Below are 15,785 nucleotides of genomic sequence, written 5' to 3'. Positions count from 1 at the left end.
ATTCCACGAAGTTACAAAGCCTGGTGTGGGTTGGGAGAAGCAGGTGAGTTGGGGAGACCCGCAACAGAGGAAACACAGAACGCTCGGCGGCTGCGCTGGCGGCTTCCAGCAGAGGGCGCGGTCCAGCCGGCTGCCGTTAGCCCTCCGGTGCGGGAAGCGCTTCCCGGGCGAGGGCGGGGCTTCCGGCGGCGCGCGAGGTCGCACGGTGTCTTGGCCCGGTCGTCCTTCCCTCCGCACGTGTCCGCCCCGCTATGCTACCTCTGCTGCGCTGCGTGCCCCGCGCCCTGGGCGCCGTCGCCACGGGCCTTCGCGCCGCCGTCCCCGCCCCGCCGCTTCGGCAGCTACTGCAGCCGGTGCCCAGGCCGTGCCTCCGGCCCTTCGGTCTGCTCAGCGTGCGAGCGGGCTCCGCGCGGCGCTCCGGCCTCCTGCAGCCCCCGGAGCCCTGCGCGTGCGGCTGTGGCTCTCTGCACACCGAAGGTAAGGTTCGGGGTGTGGGGACCCAGCTTGGAACGGGCCCCAAACGGGGCCCACGATATCGCAGGCTCCCCTCCTCCCGTCTTGGAAATGTGACTTGGCAAAGTCCCCGGGGTCGTGATTTGAAAGTTTGGTTGCTTATGTCTTTTGGCGAGTGGAAGCGGGTAGTTGGGGAGTTCTTTTGTTTTATACGCAAAGTAATAGTAATGAGTCCATGGTGAGAAATAACTTCTAGGACCAACTTCGGCTCAGTAACTATATCCTAATGTTTTTATAGAATGGGAAACGGGACGTTTTAAGATGTGTTTTGGGCTCGAGTCTTAGAGCAGCCATACGAACAGATCAGATACAGTCTGGGTATAGGGTAAAGCAATAGGCTTTTCTCTCTTTGGATCATCTTGGGTTTTCTTTTAGGAGACAAAGCCTTTGTTGAGTTCTTGACTGATGAAATTAAGGAAGAGAGGAAAATCCAGAAGCATAAGTCCCTTCCCAAGATGTCTGGAGACTGGGAGCTGGAAGTGAATGGGACGGAGGCTAAATTATTGCGCAAAGTTGGTGGAGAAAAGTAAGTTCTGGCCCAAGAGTTGTAGAAGACCGATCCGTAACTCCGAAGCGTCCTGTCCTGGCCATCCCCAGAAGATCCTGAGCTTAGCCCCAGTGCTTTGATGAAATGGTTTTTGTTTTGTTTTGTTTTTGTTTGTTTTTTGGCTTTTCGAGACAGGGTGCAGCCTCGACTATCCTGGACTCGCATTGTAGACCAGGCTGGCTTCGAACTCACGAGATCCCCCTGCCTCAGCCTCCCGAGTGGATAAAATGGTTTTTGAGAAAGCATTTAATTGGAAGACTCCTAGGTTCCAGGGAGTGCATTCACCGAATGAACAGACATTAGCTATGGCCTAGTCATTGAGGAGACAGGAAGCAGCTCCAGACTGTCTGGAATGGCAAACACAGCCATTGGGTTATGGTGAGGGATGCTGCGCCCTGGCTTGACTTAGCCACCGGAATTTTAGGAATGTTTAAAGTGCTGATAAATTCATTTGTTGGAAGTTAACATGAAACTATCCTCTCCAGCTTGTGGTTATAGCAGTTGAAAATGCAGGATATGTAATGATATAGGATGAGCCAGGTGTGGTGGCACGTGCCTTTAATCCCAGCACAGGCAGTGGATCGCTGTGAGTTCAAGGCCAGCCTGCTCTACAAAGTGAGTCCAGGACAGCCAGAGTGGCACAGAGAAACCCTGTCTCGAAACACACACACACAGGGAGAGAATCTGAATCTGAAGTTGCAGTGTGGAAAGTCCATCAGACACAGGTGGAGACTGCTTAGTGTGCCAGCACCACCACCCAACTGCTTCGTTTGTTTTTGAGACAGGGTCTCTTGCTGTATGGCACAGACTGGCCTTAGACTCTTCCTCACGGTGCAGACACCTGTGTGCCACACCTGGCACCCCTAACCCTGTTAAAGCCTTGTTTCCTTGTGCTGTTTTGTGTTAGACGTGCACCCACATTCTTCTTAGAGCCGTCTACACAGACTCTTGAGTGCTTCTCCAGGGTGCCTGAGTCAGTGTCCAGGAAGGCAGTTCTACCCAGTGGGGGCCTGTAAGGCTAGCCGTAGGTGAGGGCGGGGATTAGAAAATTCATGGCCAGGCTGGGTGCTGGTGGGCGCACATCTTTAATCCCATCACCCTGGGAGGCAGAGACAGGTGAATCCTGTGAGTTCAGCATAGCCAAGGCTACACAAAGAAACCATGTCTTGAACTGCCCCTTCCACCCACCCCCCCAAAAAGAGAAAGTTCAAGGCCAGAAGAGGCTCATTGATTCTGAGGCATGGGGTGATGAGGTTCTGGTTTCTGCCTCTTTATAAAACCACCCAACTTCGGTCTTGAGAATCATCCCTTTCCCCGACCCCTCTCAGTTCTTCTCTACCTACCCAACTCCACACCCTTTCTTTCTTAAAAACAAAAACAAAGACGGGCCAGAGAGATGGGTCGGAGGTTAAGAGCACTAATTGCTCTTCCAGAGGTCCTGAGTTCAATTCCCAGCAGCCACATGGTGGCTCACAACCATCTAGAGTGTGATCTAGTGCCCTCTTCTGGCCTGTAGGCGTGCATGCAGGCAGAGCCCTGTATACATACAAATAAACGTTAAAACTGCCAGGCACACCTTTAATCCCAGTACTCAAGAGGAAGAGACCAGTGGATCTCTATAGAGTCAAGGCCAGCCTGGTCTGTAAGAGTTCCGGGACAGCTAGTGCTATAGAGAAGCCTGCCTCAACACAAACAATAAAACCAAAGAAATTCATACACACACACAGGAAACCGAAGGAATGTCCAAAGTAATATGTCTACAAAATATGTGTGTTTTGTGTTGGCCGTGTGCTCAGGCCCAGCCTGAGGTTGGGTTGATAATATGCACACCGACTGTGCATTGGAGACGACTGGTTTTTTCCTTTACAACCAGTACCAATTGCAGCTACCTTGGCTTGGGTCGGGAGCCCATCTAGCTTGGACATAGCAGCCGCTATAGTCACTTACCTTGTAGCAGCTGACACATTGTAGGTTTGTAACAAATGTGCTGGTTTAGGGATCCAGGCTGTTTTTTAAGTTCTACTTCAACGTGCTGCCAGCTAGAATGGAGACACTGTTTCAGCGTGCCTTTACACGGGCCTCCCCTCCTGCCAGGACGGTGCCTTAGTGTGTCTCTGCTTGCCTTGCTAGGATTGCTGTCACTTTCAACATTAACAATAGCATCCCTCCAACGTTTGATGGCGAGGAGGAGCCCTCCCAAGGGCAGAAGGCTGAAGAACAGGAGGTAAGCTGGTGACGCTACAGCCCGCTAGCCATTTCTCTGCCCTAAAAGGCAAGAGGGACTGTTTCTTTTTCAGTTTTTTTAACATTCCTCTCATGCTAGGAGTTGGTGAAGAATTAGCTGGAGTTGTGGACCCCATTCCTAGAGTGTGTTGCCCACTGCAGTGTTGAGGTTTTATTGTTGGGCCTGTGTTCTCTTAACGCAATGGAGCTCTCTCAGGACTGTCTCACCCCTGCCTGTGTGTGTGGAGTATTTCCAGTGTGAAAGATGTGCCTGACAGTTTGGTAGTCAACAGTCATTTGACCAAAATAGGAAGGCTGGTAGGCGTTAAAAGGATTTTGTTTTTAAAATTATGTTTATTTATTCGCTTACTGTGCGACAGGGGTTATGGTGCATTTATAGAAGTTAAAAGCAACCTGGCAGGAGTCGGTTCCTTCCTTCTGCCAGGTGGGTACTGGAATTCAACTGAGGTAATCAGGCTTTGGCAGCAAAGAAGACTTTGACTTGATGTGCTATCTGCCAGCCCAGCCTTAGAGATTGTAACATTTGTCCAGTTGAGATTTTTTTGCTTAGGTTGCTGACCCTCGTGGCCGGACATTTTAGAAATGGTGTGCCTGGCCTTGAAGCCAACCTCAGAGGGCCACAGGATCGCCCGGCTATTTGACTAAGCAGATGTCAGGGCTGAGTCCCCTGCGGTGCTTGTGTGGTAGTGTGTGCCCCAACTCATCCACTGCCTGGGCTTGTCCCTTGGGTCACCTTTAAAGGAAGTTGCTGCCATTTCAAGTTAAGGTGGCCACAGGGGAAGGAGCCTCGCGTGTGTACTTTAGCCGGCTCTGTGGTGTGGGAGCAGAAACAGCCATGAAGGCTGGTGCGGATCTGTTAGCTGGGACATAACATGAGGCGTCATTCCAAACCCATGTGATTGATAAACTGGAAGGTTCTAGTGCATACTGGTGGTGGCTGTCGCATCCTGAACTGCCGCAGGCCGCAGGTGTGTACCAGCACTGGCATGTGCTCAGTTGTTTCTGTTTCTCCAGCCGGAACTGACATCAACTCCCAATTTTGTGGTTGAAGTTACCAAGAGTGATGGCAAGAAGACCCTCGTGCTGGACTGTCATTACCCTGAGGATGAGGTTGGTAGGGCGGAGTGTCTTCTGACCTCGTGTAGCATGTATGAGAAAGACCTGTGATCTAGACCAGAACGGGAGAGTGGGGCGGGAACAGGGCTCAAACTGCACAACCCGCCCTTCACTTCAGTCTTTACCTCTACTGTCTCTCTCAGATCGGACAGGAAGATGAAGCAGAGAATGACATTTTCTCTATCAAGGAAGTTAGCTTCCAGAGCACTGGTGACTCTGAATGGAGGGACACTAACTACACACTCAACACGGATTCCCTGGACTGGGTGAGCGCTGGCTGCCATGGCGGGTGGTTGGCTTTGGCAGAGAAGGGTCCTAGTCCCAGGGATAGAAGTAGCGTTGGGGGGGGGGGGGGGAATGGATGGATATGTGTTTGCACACACGCACTGGCCCATGTGGGAAGGTCAGAGGCCAGCCCATTTTTGGTTTTGTTCTTTGTTCTTCAAGCTAGTAAGTATTTTTCTCCTCAGGCCTTGTATGACCACCTAATGGATTTTCTCGCGGACCGAGGGGTGGACAACACTTTTGCGGACGAGTTGGTAGAGCTCAGCACAGCCCTAGAGCACCAGGAATACATCGCTTTCCTTGAGGACCTCAAAAGCTTTGTCAAGAGCCAGTAGACCCGGCAGAGACTGGAGGCCTGAGTTCAAATGGCAGCTTTGGCCAGTGAACAAAAGCTGCCTAGACATCAGAATTATGCTTTGAAATGGCTGCCATCCTAATATCATGTGAGGAACAAAGCAAGCTTAACAGTTTGTTGCTGTTACACTTCCATTTGCTGTTCATTTGGGTTTTTTCTTCCCCTATACAAATCTATTATTTGTAGATTTTTGTATAACAATAATGATGGACAATAAATTGATTTTACCTCCTCCAAGAAAGCTCAGACTTCCTGTCTGTTTGGTTTGGTTTTTTGAGACAGGATTTCTCTATGTAGCCTTGACTATCCTGGACTCTCTTTGTAGACCAGGCCGGCCTCAAACTCAAAGCAATCCACCTGCCTCTGCCTCCTGAGTGCTGGGATTAAAGGCGTGCGCCACTACGCCCGGCTGTTTGTTTTTTGCCCTGCATCAGAACACCAAGAGCAGAGGTGTTTGAGAAGTTTTAATATAAAATTAGTTATATACAGAAGGCTGTGCGCAGAGGGGCCCTCTCAGGGGAATGAGTTGTTCTCAACCCAGGAGTGAAGTGTAAGGTCGGGATGACTAGAGGATCACAGCCCAAGTGTCACAAGCCTGGATCAAACAGAAAACACGTTAGCACACATTACATTCCAGCCATGAACAGTTAGGTCAACGCATGGCTAAAAGCTGTCATCAGTCATGACACGTACACTACAAGCAGAACCATCATGAGTTAACGAAGCTGCCCTCGGCTCTCATGGGCCTGCTCTGCCAAGCTGAAGCCATCACTGCTGCTTACAGGCCCTGACAGACTGACTCACCAAATGAGTCTGTTTCACAGCAGCCTCTTCTGTAATCTACCTCATCCTTCGTATCTGAAGGACTCGCGGGATCTGAACCAAGTTTCCTGTGTGGCCCTTTAAGGTTCCTTTGGAGACTTCAGATGTGTACGTACCTCTCAAGAAGGACCTTGGAGCTTACTCAATGTGGTTTTTCTTTCTCCCTCCAGTTCCTCATCTTTGTGGTGATGGCCTTTATTCAACAATGGTCCCCCTGTGTAGTCGGAGCCAGCGCTGCTCAGTCACGCTCTGAAATCACTGCTTCCCACAGCCCTGGCCTCTTAAACTTTACCATTCACTTGGCCACACCACTGTTCTGAGTTAAGGGTACCAAAGGTGAGCGGCCACAGGTGTTGGATCTGAGCAGGTATATAAATGCTCGGGTGTCTCCACTTCTTTGGAGCTCTGGTTAGTTTTCTCAGGCTGGTCTGGAACTCTGGGCACAAATTATGCTGCCTCAGCTTCCAGAGTAGCTGGACTGACAGCAGTCATGCCTGTCTGCTTGCTGCTCGCTTTTTTTTTTTGGTTGGTTTTTTTATTATTTTGAGACAGTTTCTCTGTGTAGCCTTGGCTGGCCTTAAGCTCATAGAGATCCGCCTGCCTCTGCCTCCCCTGAGCCTAGAGTAGCAGTTGGCATTCCCAGGTGGTCAGTGTTCCAGCAGGGTTAAGGGAAACATGGTGTCAGGGACAGTTCGCGGGGGTGGGGGGGTCAGGCTATTACTGAGTATCTGGCATAGTAGCCGTCCATGGCGGGCTGGGAGGCTATAACACTGTGTCACATACACTAACACTGGTTCCCGTACAAACTTAAGGTTTCTAAGACAGGGGCTCCTGTGTGGTCCTGTCCTTCACACCTGAGTTTACCATTTGGCCAGTCTTAGATCTGTATGGAAGTTTGCTGAGAGACAAATGTGTTGCTCCCCTGTGCTTCCTGCCCTGTGTCTCTCTGCAGAAGTGATGTCAGGGTCAGGCCCACGGAGATGAAGCCATTGCTGCTGACCTAACAAGCATGCAGTGCAGTCACAGTGTCCCGTTTCCAGGCCACTGTCGGCCACAGCTCTACGCCTGCCCCTCCCTTCTCTTCACGGGCTTCACGGGCTACCTGACGGAAGTTACGCACTCACTGCGTTTTAGTTCTTCAAGTACGTGTACACGCAGGCTCACTGTGTGTTGTGGAAGACACAAGACAGCTTGCAGGAATCGCTTCTCAGCTCCCACCGCAAAGAGGTCCAAGGGCTGAACTCGGGGTGTCAGGCTTGGAGCTGGGGCTCTGACCTGCTGAGCCACCTTGCCTGCCCAGCACCTGTCTTTGAGGCAGGTTCTCACTGTGTAGTCTAGGCTGGCCTTAAACTCTTCCTGCCTCAGCCTGTGTGGGATTACAGGCAAGTGCCACCACACCCAGCTGATACTTTCCGTGAAGTAAACACCTCAAAAACGATATATTAAATTTTACCAATTTCTAAGCCATTAGATCCACCAAGAGGGGAACTGATGCTCTTGCAACTGGCTGGGTCCCATGGAGACTTACCAGGCAGCTCATCAGAAGGCTCGGCTTCTCTTCTGCTCCACCGGTGACAGAAAATTCAGGGGTGTGGGGACAGTGTGCGCTGTGTTCATTCATAGTGTCCGCCAAGCAGGCACGGAGCTTCTGCTCTGTCAGCTCTGATGACTAAGAAAGGTCAACCACAGCTCACGTTAAACGCCACAGAACCAACAGGTTGAACACCTGAATCCTCGCACCAGTCAGCTACGGCAATTTGACTCTTTGAAGCTTTACACTGGGGAGGGCTGGGATGCAGCTCAGGTGGTGGAGGACGCGCCTAGCAAGTGCCAAGCACTGTGCTCCATTCCCAGCGCAGCACAAAGACCAGCCGGGGTAACTCAAGCCTCTAACCCAGCGCCTGGAAGGTGAGGCCAGAAGGGTCAGAAGTGAGCTACAGGTGAGCTGGAGGACAGCCTAAGCTACCAGACTCTGCCTCGACACACACAAAAGAGGGAGATCTGCAGAGAGGGCTCAGTGGTTAAGAGCACTTGGCTAACAGAACCCACATGGCAGCTCGCAACCACCTCTAACTCCAGTTCCACAGGATCTGACACCCTCTTCTTACCCCCAGAGCTCCAGACACACAGTACACAGACACACGTGCAGATAAAACACAAGGGCTCCACCTGGTGGGCGTAGGCTGCTAGGAACAGGTCTTGTTTCCTATGAGCCAAGATGCTGAGTGCTGGCTTTCACCTCCAGGGAATCACTCTGAAACGCTTTCCCTGCTATGGCGGACTGTCTCCTCTGAAACTGTAGCCCAAATAAACCTCTCCTCTTAAGTTACTGCTGCTAGGTATCTTGTCAGTGCTACAGATGTGCATGACTGACTCCAACCCACCACCACAGGTCTTTGATACAGTCTGTGTCTGTGGGGAATCTGCGTAGACACTTACGCAAGATGGGATGTTCAGGCCACACGGGCACGTGACCACGCTGCTCACTATCCTCAGGTTGTACCTAGAGATAGAATTACGATTCCCAGATCACTGCGGTAACAAACTTAGCTCCCCTAAGCCTTTCGGTCAATAAACCAGGGAGCAGAGGGACCACGGGATGAGAACCAATAATGCTAAAAAGATGTTGAAAATTCTTACTTTATACACACAGGACAGATGAGGGGGTTTGCTTCCCACTCGGCCAACATGCTGTTGAGACCATTTTCATCGAACTGTAAGCTCTTCTCGTATTCGCTGATGAGGGACATCTCTGCAAGGCGAAAGGCCAGGGCTGCCGTGTACCCACAGGCGGCCGGCCTATTACTTCTAGTTTACAGACAAATGTGAAACCTAGCGAAGATCAGGCTGTGTGGGACACATCACCATGACATAAGATGACAAAGGTACTAAGAGAAGCTCAGGGAGCGATGCTCAGTTTCCAGGCCCTCAAAGGATGGATAAGAGAGATGGCCCTTGGGTGTGTATGTAAAGACTTGCCATGTGTGCGAAGTGACAAGTTTACTATGAACTTTTTTCCCCCAAGAGGCAGGTTTCGCTATGCTACCCTGGCTACTCTGAAACTACAAGGCTCAAGCATCTTCCTGAAAGCCCACCCTCCTACATTAAATCGCATGTAGCTTATAGTGCGGGCCAAGCCCCAGTGCTCAGCTTAACATAGCAGCAAACAACTCTGCCAATGACTAGCTATGTGACCTGTGTGAGGAGACGCTTTCTATTCTGTCTAACCCCATCTAATGTATCGTGGGATGGGAAATTCCTGGAGAACAAGCTATAAACCTAGAATCTCTTACTACTGAGAAGACAGCCAAGAATTAAGAGCCCAAAAGAGGCTTCAGGATACTAAAGGGATGACGGTGGTAAAAGAACAAGAATTAAGAAATAACCCTGCCAGGTAGTAGCGGCGGCACACTCTTTTACCGCTAGCACTCAGAGGCAGAGGCGGGTGGGTCTCTGAGTTTGAGGCCAGCCCCATCTACAGAGCAAGTTCCAGGACAGCCAGGATTACACAGGAACTTTGTTTCAAACAAACAAAAAGAAAAAAAAAGAAAGAAAGAAAGACTGGCCTGACAATCCTAGGGCCAGAGATACAGCTTTAATGTTTGCCTCCATGTCCAAGGCCCGGGGTCCAAGGCCCAGCACACAAAGGCCAGCACTGGAGCCTGTGAGCGGGAAGGACGACTGTGCACTACATTACCTTCCTCACAGAGCTCCTGTTCGATGTCCTGCAGCACAGCTAGGTCCAGCGGCCACGCCAACTACAAGAAAAAGTGGAGGGCAGGGGGTGTGGCTCAATGGAGCAGCGCTTAGCTGGCATGTAACTAAAACTCCTGAGCAAGACACAAACAGATGGAAACAGAGCAGAAAGTGGTGTCTTCATCTTCCACAGGAAGTACTGCTTAGCCACCATGTCCCTCAAGGGTTTACAACTGACAGCTGCCTCTAGGACCCAGATTTACCTGACAAAACAGGTCTAGTCCACACGCAGAATTTGCTGACCGTTTAGTAGTTGGCCAAGCCAAACTAACAAATGATCAAAGTACAACAGCACCAAATTTAAGGGACACAAAGCCAGGTAGCAGTTAAGTAAATGTCCTTATAAGACTGACCATGTGAAAAAGTCTGGTCTTTGGGAAGCTGTTTCAGCTTCTGTAGAAGCTGGAATAAGGCCCACCTGCGAGGCCTACTGTGCGCACCAACTGACTGTGGTGAAGCGAAGCTAACCATTTAGCACACCGAAGGACACACAGACACTAGTGAAAATCAATTACTATTAGACAGCGCTTTCATGGTTTCCACGTCTTGTTACACAATCCTCGGGGAGCTTGTGCTGTCTTCTCTATTTTATGTAACTGTAAAAACTAAGACTCAAAGAAACACAGTAAAGTTGTGAGTCAGTAAAGGTAAACTTACAATTCCTAAATCCTGATTGCTAACCCCATAACCTTTCTTGATACACTATAAATGGTTTTCCACAGACACACAACTCCAGACTCTGATAGGCTGGAATTAGAAAGTGGAGCCAGCCTTTTTAAAGAGAGGTCCCTAGCCCATTCCTCGTGGGGAAAGCGAGAGCGAAAGTTTCTTTCCTTTTAGTTTCCTACGTTATTACATTACACGGTTGTGGCCTGCCTACAGCCTAATATTGCAGAACTGTCCATACAAAATAATCTACTCAAAAGTAGAGAGACCTGAGCCGAACAGCTGTTAGGCGTTAGCTGTTAGGCTGAAAGGGCCTGAATGAACAGACACATGGAGGTCGCCAGAAGCTCCTCATGGAGCGGTCTCTTAGCTGCGGAGACCCTCGCCTGACCTGAAACAGGCCCTCTGGACAGTCCTCCACAGACTGCATGGAATTCCACTCTTCCTCCATCACTTCTTGCACAAACAGTCTGTCCGAGGCTGTTCCCGCCGCGCTGCCGCCTGCGGCCTGGCGGTACTTGTTCAGGAGCCTGTGCCGGCTGTTTCTCATTCTCTCCAGACATCCCTGGGGGGCAATGGGGGGCAATATAGAAAGGAAGGAAAAGGTAAATTCCGCTTAAAAAACAAAAAACCTTCATCAGGCGTGGTGGCGTACACCTTTAATCCCAGCACTCAGGAGGCAGAGGCAGGCGGATCTCTGTGAGTTTGAGGCCAGCCTGGTCTACAGAGTGAGTCCAGGACAGCCAGGGCTACACAGAGAAACCCTGTCTCGAAAAACCAAAAAAAAGAAGGAGGAAGAGGAGGAGGAGGAGGAGGAGGAGGAGGAGGAGGAGGAGGAGGAGAAAAGAAGTCCTCCAACAAGTTGGTAAAACATAAAAAGAATTTTAAATGTAAATTTTCATACTCTCGAGTCCTCATCCGCACACACACATAGGTAAAACTACAGTGTTTTGTTAATGATCTACAGGTTCCTATATTTCATATTTTATATTGAATGCAGGCAGTTGGATATAAAGTAACTGTGTCTGCAGACTGACTTCAGCCCTTTGTATGGTTTCCAAATTCCTGCCGCTATGCATATGGCTATAGTAATGGTCTTCTTGTACAACAGTATTCCTCAACCTTGGTGGTGGTGGTGTGTGTGTGTGTGTGTCTGTGTGTGTGTGTGTGCGCACGCGCACGCACAGGCTCACCAGGGCCAGAAGATGGCAATGAACCCTTGGAATTGGAGCTCCAGTCACCAGGTCGGCGGCTCTTACCACCGAGCCATCTCTCCACCCCCACACCAGGATGGTTTCTGTCCTCAAGTGGTTGTCACCACACTCCGCTTGGTAGAACCGCTACCGACTGATGCCATTCGGTAGGGAGAGGCCAAGGATGCCGCATCTACGTGTTCTACCTTGTACCGAACAACCTCCCATACAGAACTTTCTCCTTCAAAATGTCGGTGTTCACTGCCGAGAAATGCTATTCCACACAATATTTTCAGCATTGAGATAGATTGTTTTTCTGGAATACACCCACTCCTTTAGAGATTGCTGAACAGGGAGCTAAGGTATTTTCTTACAAGGGACTACTTGAGTTCAGAAGAAGCCGGAGCTTAAGTATGACTCCCCTAACAGTAACTGGGGTTCTCTGACTCCTGAGAAGAGAAATAACTTCTATCTCATCTGGCATACACCAGCGCTAGGTGGTGCTGTCCAAACAAGCAGCAGCTACTGCTGTCATGACACTTACAATGTGGAGAGAGAAAAGAAAAACTCTAATCGTGGAATAGAATAGCACCTTACTCAGCCTAAAGCCCGGGAGGCAGCGGGCAGCCGCCAGGACCTAGTCCCACAGCTAAAGAGACTTGAGTTCAAGACCCACCTCGCTGGCCAGGCACTCAGCGAGGGCACAGAGGACGACAACGGTCCTTGGGACAGATGAGGGAAGTGATTACGACCCAAACCTCACACTCACCTGCCTGAAAGTTTCTTTCCAGGGCGGCGAGCCCACCTGTTTGTACAACAAGCGATGGGGCGACCCCGAGGACCCGGCCATCTCTTAGCCAGAGACGGCGCCCAAATCCCCGCCCCTTAGCCGCGCGCAAAGGATTCTGGACGTTCTAGTTTCTAGGCGCTGACGGCCCTTCAAGCCTTTCTAGGCTTTCGTGGAATCGTCTAGTGACTATGCCATCACAGAGACAGGTTTAGGGAAATCCACGGATGGTTGAAGCGGTGACAGTTGAGAAGTAAACACCACCTGGGCTGAGGAAGGTGAGTCGTGAGGAAGAAAGTTCTGGGTTTGCCCTGAGGGAGGTGTCCTGCAGACAACCTGATATACACAGCGTTCGTTCCTAACCCTACGCACCGGCCCTCCATCAGCACCAAAGCCATCCCTAAAGCCGCCGCCCATTTTTTGGGCGTCAATCTGCGGCGCTGCGGATCGGCTTTCCTCTCGTGATGCCTGCCCGGCGCGCCGCCGCCTCTGCTCGCTGATTGGCCGAAGCCGCGGAGCGCTGGCCGCGGATTGGCTGCTCCTGGCGGCGGGCTGCTTTTTTTTTTTTCCCTTCCCCGCCCCCTCCGCTCCCAACCGTGAGCTTGTTGGCCCAAGATGGCGTCGGCCGAGCTGTCTGCGGGCGACGGCGAGCTGTGGCAGAGCTGGCTTCCTAGCCACGTCGTGTTCTTGCGGCTCCGCGAGGGCCTGAAAAGCCAGAGTCCGGCCAAAGCGGAGAAGCCGGCTTCGCCCTCGTGCCAGCCGCCGCCGCCGCCGCCCCACTCGCTGACGAGGAACCTGGTCTTCGGCCTCGGAGGGGAGCTGCTCCTGTGGGATGGCGAGGGCAGCGCCTTCTTGGTGGTTCGCCTCCGAGGCCCCAGCGGCGGCGTGGAGCCCCCTCTCTCCCAGTACCAGGTGCGCCTAGTCCGTCCTGAACGCGACCCGTAGCCGGCATCTCAGTCGGCTGGCTCGCTTCCCCCTCTCGGCTGCTTGCCGGCCGCGGGCGTGCGAGCGGACTCGAGCCCCCTGGGAACGTCCCGCTCGCGGCGGCAGGGCCGCCTTTCGTGTTTTGTTACTGCTCTCTCGGGCGGGGTTTTAGTTGACTCGGTCGCCGCCGGGCGCTCGGAGGAACTCGCGTGCCTGGGAGAAAGGAGGGGACCGCGAAACCATCGGTGAGCGGCGCTCCGAAGCCCACAGCAGGAGCGAAGACGTGGGGCAGAGGTGTTTTCAGTGGCTTGGCCACAAGAACCCTTTGGTTTACTGTGAGCGTTAAGACAAGTTTGAAAGGGCCAGGCTACCTGCCTGACGTGAAAGGGAGTCTCGTGTGTGTGTGTGTGGTGTGTGTGTGTGTGTGTGTGTGTGTGTGTGTGTGTGTGTGTGTCTGTCTGTCTGTCTCTGCTTTTTGCCCCTTTGGGCGCTCACTGGAGTTGAAAGGCCTGTTTGTTGCGGTGCTGGGAACTACCACACACCATCACCACACCCATGAGGGAAAGGCACGCACATCCCCTTCCCCAAGGGGAAACACAGGAGTCGGAACTCTGAGCTAGGTCCTCAAAGCTTTTTGTTTTTTAATGAGCAAATGAACGGCATGTGAAAGTGGATAGAATCAGAATGTATTCTAGACTTGCTGTGACCAAACGTTACTTAATTGAAGTGTTCGTTTGTAGTAAACTGGTTCTCTCTTAAAGACTTTTTGTTTGTTTGTTTGTTTGTTTTAAAGCCAGGGCTGGTGGCACAGGTCCTTAATCCCAGCTCTCCGGAGGCAGAGACAGGAAGAGCTCTTCGAATTTGAGGCCCACCTGGTCTACATAATGAGTTCTAGAGCTTCATAGAGAAGCCCTGTTTCTAAAGAAAAAAGGGGAAGGAAGCAAGCAAACAAGAAAAAACAAGCAAATAAAACAGAGCATTCATTCTAATGTATGAGATCTGCTGTGTACCCCGGACCAGTTCTTAAGTGGTTTGATGAAAGGTGCAGCCATACCTGTTGAGAAACTAGGTCAATGTTTACATATCTACCTACTGTAAAATTTCCATTAAGAATAAGTATCAGGTGGGCTGGAGAGATGGCTCATTAAGAGCACTGTCTGCTCTTCCAAAGGTCCTGAGTTCAATTGCCAGCAACCACATGGTGGCTCACCATCTTTAACGCCCTCTTCGGGCCTGCAGGTGTACATGTAAACAGAGCACTGTATACATAATAAATAAATGAATTTTTTAAAAAAAGGAATAAGTATCAGAAATTGACATACTGTTTCAGTTACTTATTCTCTTTTGAGTTATAGAGAACAGTCCACCATATGTAGCTCACTTGGTCTGTAATCACTCTGTAGCCCGGGCTGATCTGGAGCTCCTTCCCCATTCTCTGCGTGTTGAGATTACAGGTCTGAGGCAGGCCAGCCTCTGAGAGAGAGGGAGGGATGGAGAGAGGGAGAGAGAGAGAGAGAGAGCACAGAACGAGTGACAACTCTGTGTTACCAGGCGCCACAACAAGCTGTGTTCAGTTAATAGCATTCTTATTGCTACTATGTAGCATGCAATGTGGTAACAATTACTTTAAAACTTTCATTGTATTTTCTCATTTGTAAACACCAAAACAGAGGCTAGATCTACTTATTTTTGAGACAGGGTGTCTGCGCTATCCTAGAACTCACTAAGTAGACCAGCCTGGCCTGGAAATCCGAGATCCGCCTGCCTCTGCCTCCCTGAGGGCTGGGATTGCAGGCATGCACCACTGGCTTCATATTTATATTTTTTATGTCCAGCACTTGACATAAACCTAGAGCAGTAAGAGCTCTGTAATATTTGGTGGCTTACTTTTTTGTTGTGTTGTTTTGTCTTGTTTTGTTTTTCAAGACAGGGTTAACAGCCCTGGCTGTCCTGAAACTCATTCTGTAGGCCAAGCTGGCCTCAGAAAAATCAGGAGGATCCTGATCAGAGCTGGGATTAAAGCCGTGTGCCACCACTGCCCAGCTCTACAACAGGCATTTAAAGACACATGGGCCTACGGATACAAAAACAATTAGAAATCTATATTCAAAAAAGCTTTATTTAAAAGGATTTTGGCTTAGCATGATTCTCCATACTAAGGTAAATAATATGTTGACAGTCTCATCATTATTTGCTAAGAATAAAAAGAAAATAGAAATCTAAAATGGTCCTCAGAAAAGAAATAGGAAGGTACAAGTGTAAAAGAGAGATGATGCGTGGCAGTTAGTTGAGCTCCTTAAATGCCCCTCTCTTACAGACGAAGAGCTGCACAGCTCTCGAAGCTAATCTAGGGTATCACTTTGTATCCTTGGGTGGCCTGGCATGCAGAGCCATTTGCTCCCCTGTGCTGGGAATAAAGGTGTGCACCGTCATACTTGGCCTGGCACTATTTGTCCTACACTACTGTTTATAAAATGGTTATCTTTTTTTGTTTTGTTTTTTGAGACAGGGTTTCTCTGTGTACCCTTGGCTGTCCTGGACTCGCTATGTAGACCAGGCTGGCCTCGAACTCACAGC

At 50.5% G+C, this 15,785-nt stretch overlaps 3 protein-coding genes across 3 annotated transcripts in view; 2 read left to right on the top strand and 1 right to left on the bottom strand.

Annotated features, from left to right (window-relative positions):
- The first annotated feature begins 212 nt into the window (after positions 1–212).
- Positions 213–5,254, top strand: C1qbp (complement C1q binding protein). Its single transcript, XM_051167921.1, has 6 exons — positions 213–477; positions 889–1,039; positions 3,191–3,284; positions 4,319–4,414; positions 4,564–4,686; positions 4,891–5,254. The coding sequence occupies exons 1-6, from the start codon at positions 252–254 to the stop codon at positions 5,038–5,040; spliced, it is 840 nt and encodes a 279-aa protein (XP_051023878.1). The 5' UTR covers positions 213–251; the 3' UTR covers positions 5,041–5,254.
- A 2,082-nt stretch (positions 5,255–7,336) lies between these two features.
- Positions 7,337–12,445, bottom strand: Rpain (RPA interacting protein). Its single transcript, XM_051167920.1, has 6 exons — positions 12,267–12,445; positions 10,696–10,869; positions 9,580–9,640; positions 8,523–8,634; positions 8,322–8,385; positions 7,337–7,551 (listed from the first exon to the last, which is right to left on the bottom strand). The coding sequence occupies exons 1-6, from the start codon at positions 12,345–12,347 to the stop codon at positions 7,342–7,344; spliced, it is 702 nt and encodes a 233-aa protein (XP_051023877.1). The 5' UTR covers positions 12,348–12,445; the 3' UTR covers positions 7,337–7,341.
- Positions 12,446–12,884: 439 nt separating this feature from the next.
- The window catches only part of Nup88 (nucleoporin 88), a 31,357-nt gene continuing 28,456 nt past the window's right edge, over positions 12,885–15,785 (top strand). The window contains exon 1 of the mRNA XM_051167430.1: positions 12,885–13,196. Coding sequence (XP_051023387.1) covers positions 12,900–13,196 — 297 coding nt within the window. The 5' untranslated portion in view covers positions 12,885–12,899. The remainder of the gene's footprint in view (positions 13,197–15,785) is intronic.

Source organism: Acomys russatus, chromosome 25, assembly GCF_903995435.1.
Source record: "Acomys russatus chromosome 25, mAcoRus1.1, whole genome shotgun sequence".
Taxonomy (NCBI): domain Eukaryota; kingdom Metazoa; phylum Chordata; class Mammalia; order Rodentia; family Muridae; genus Acomys; species Acomys russatus.
The sequence above is the reverse complement of the archived record's forward strand: the minus strand, read 5'-3'. Positions and strand labels throughout refer to the sequence as shown.

Bases quoted from the DNA above. Each gene is read 5' to 3' on its own strand.
- C1qbp (XM_051167921.1), top strand. From the start codon at position 252: ATGCTACCTCTGCTGCGCTGCGTGCCCCGCGCCCTGGGCGCCGTCGCC. The intron at 1,040-3,190 runs GTAAGTTCTGGC...TTGCCTTGCTAG, and splicing joins CGCAAAGTTGGTGGAGAAAA to GATTGCTGTCACTTTCAACA. The intron at 4,415-4,563 runs GTTGGTAGGGCG...TGTCTCTCTCAG, and splicing joins GTCATTACCCTGAGGATGAG to ATCGGACAGGAAGATGAAGC.
- Rpain (XM_051167920.1), bottom strand. From the start codon at position 12,347: ATGGCCGGGTCCTCGGGGTCGCCCCATCGCTTGTTGTACAAACAGGTG. The intron at 10,870-12,266 runs GTGAGTGTGAGG...ATTGCCCCCCAG, and splicing joins GGAAAGAAACTTTCAGGCAG to GGATGTCTGGAGAGAATGAG. The intron at 8,386-8,522 runs GTAAGAATTTTC...TTCTATCTCTAG, and splicing joins ATCTGTCCTGTGTGTATAAA to GTACAACCTGAGGATAGTGA.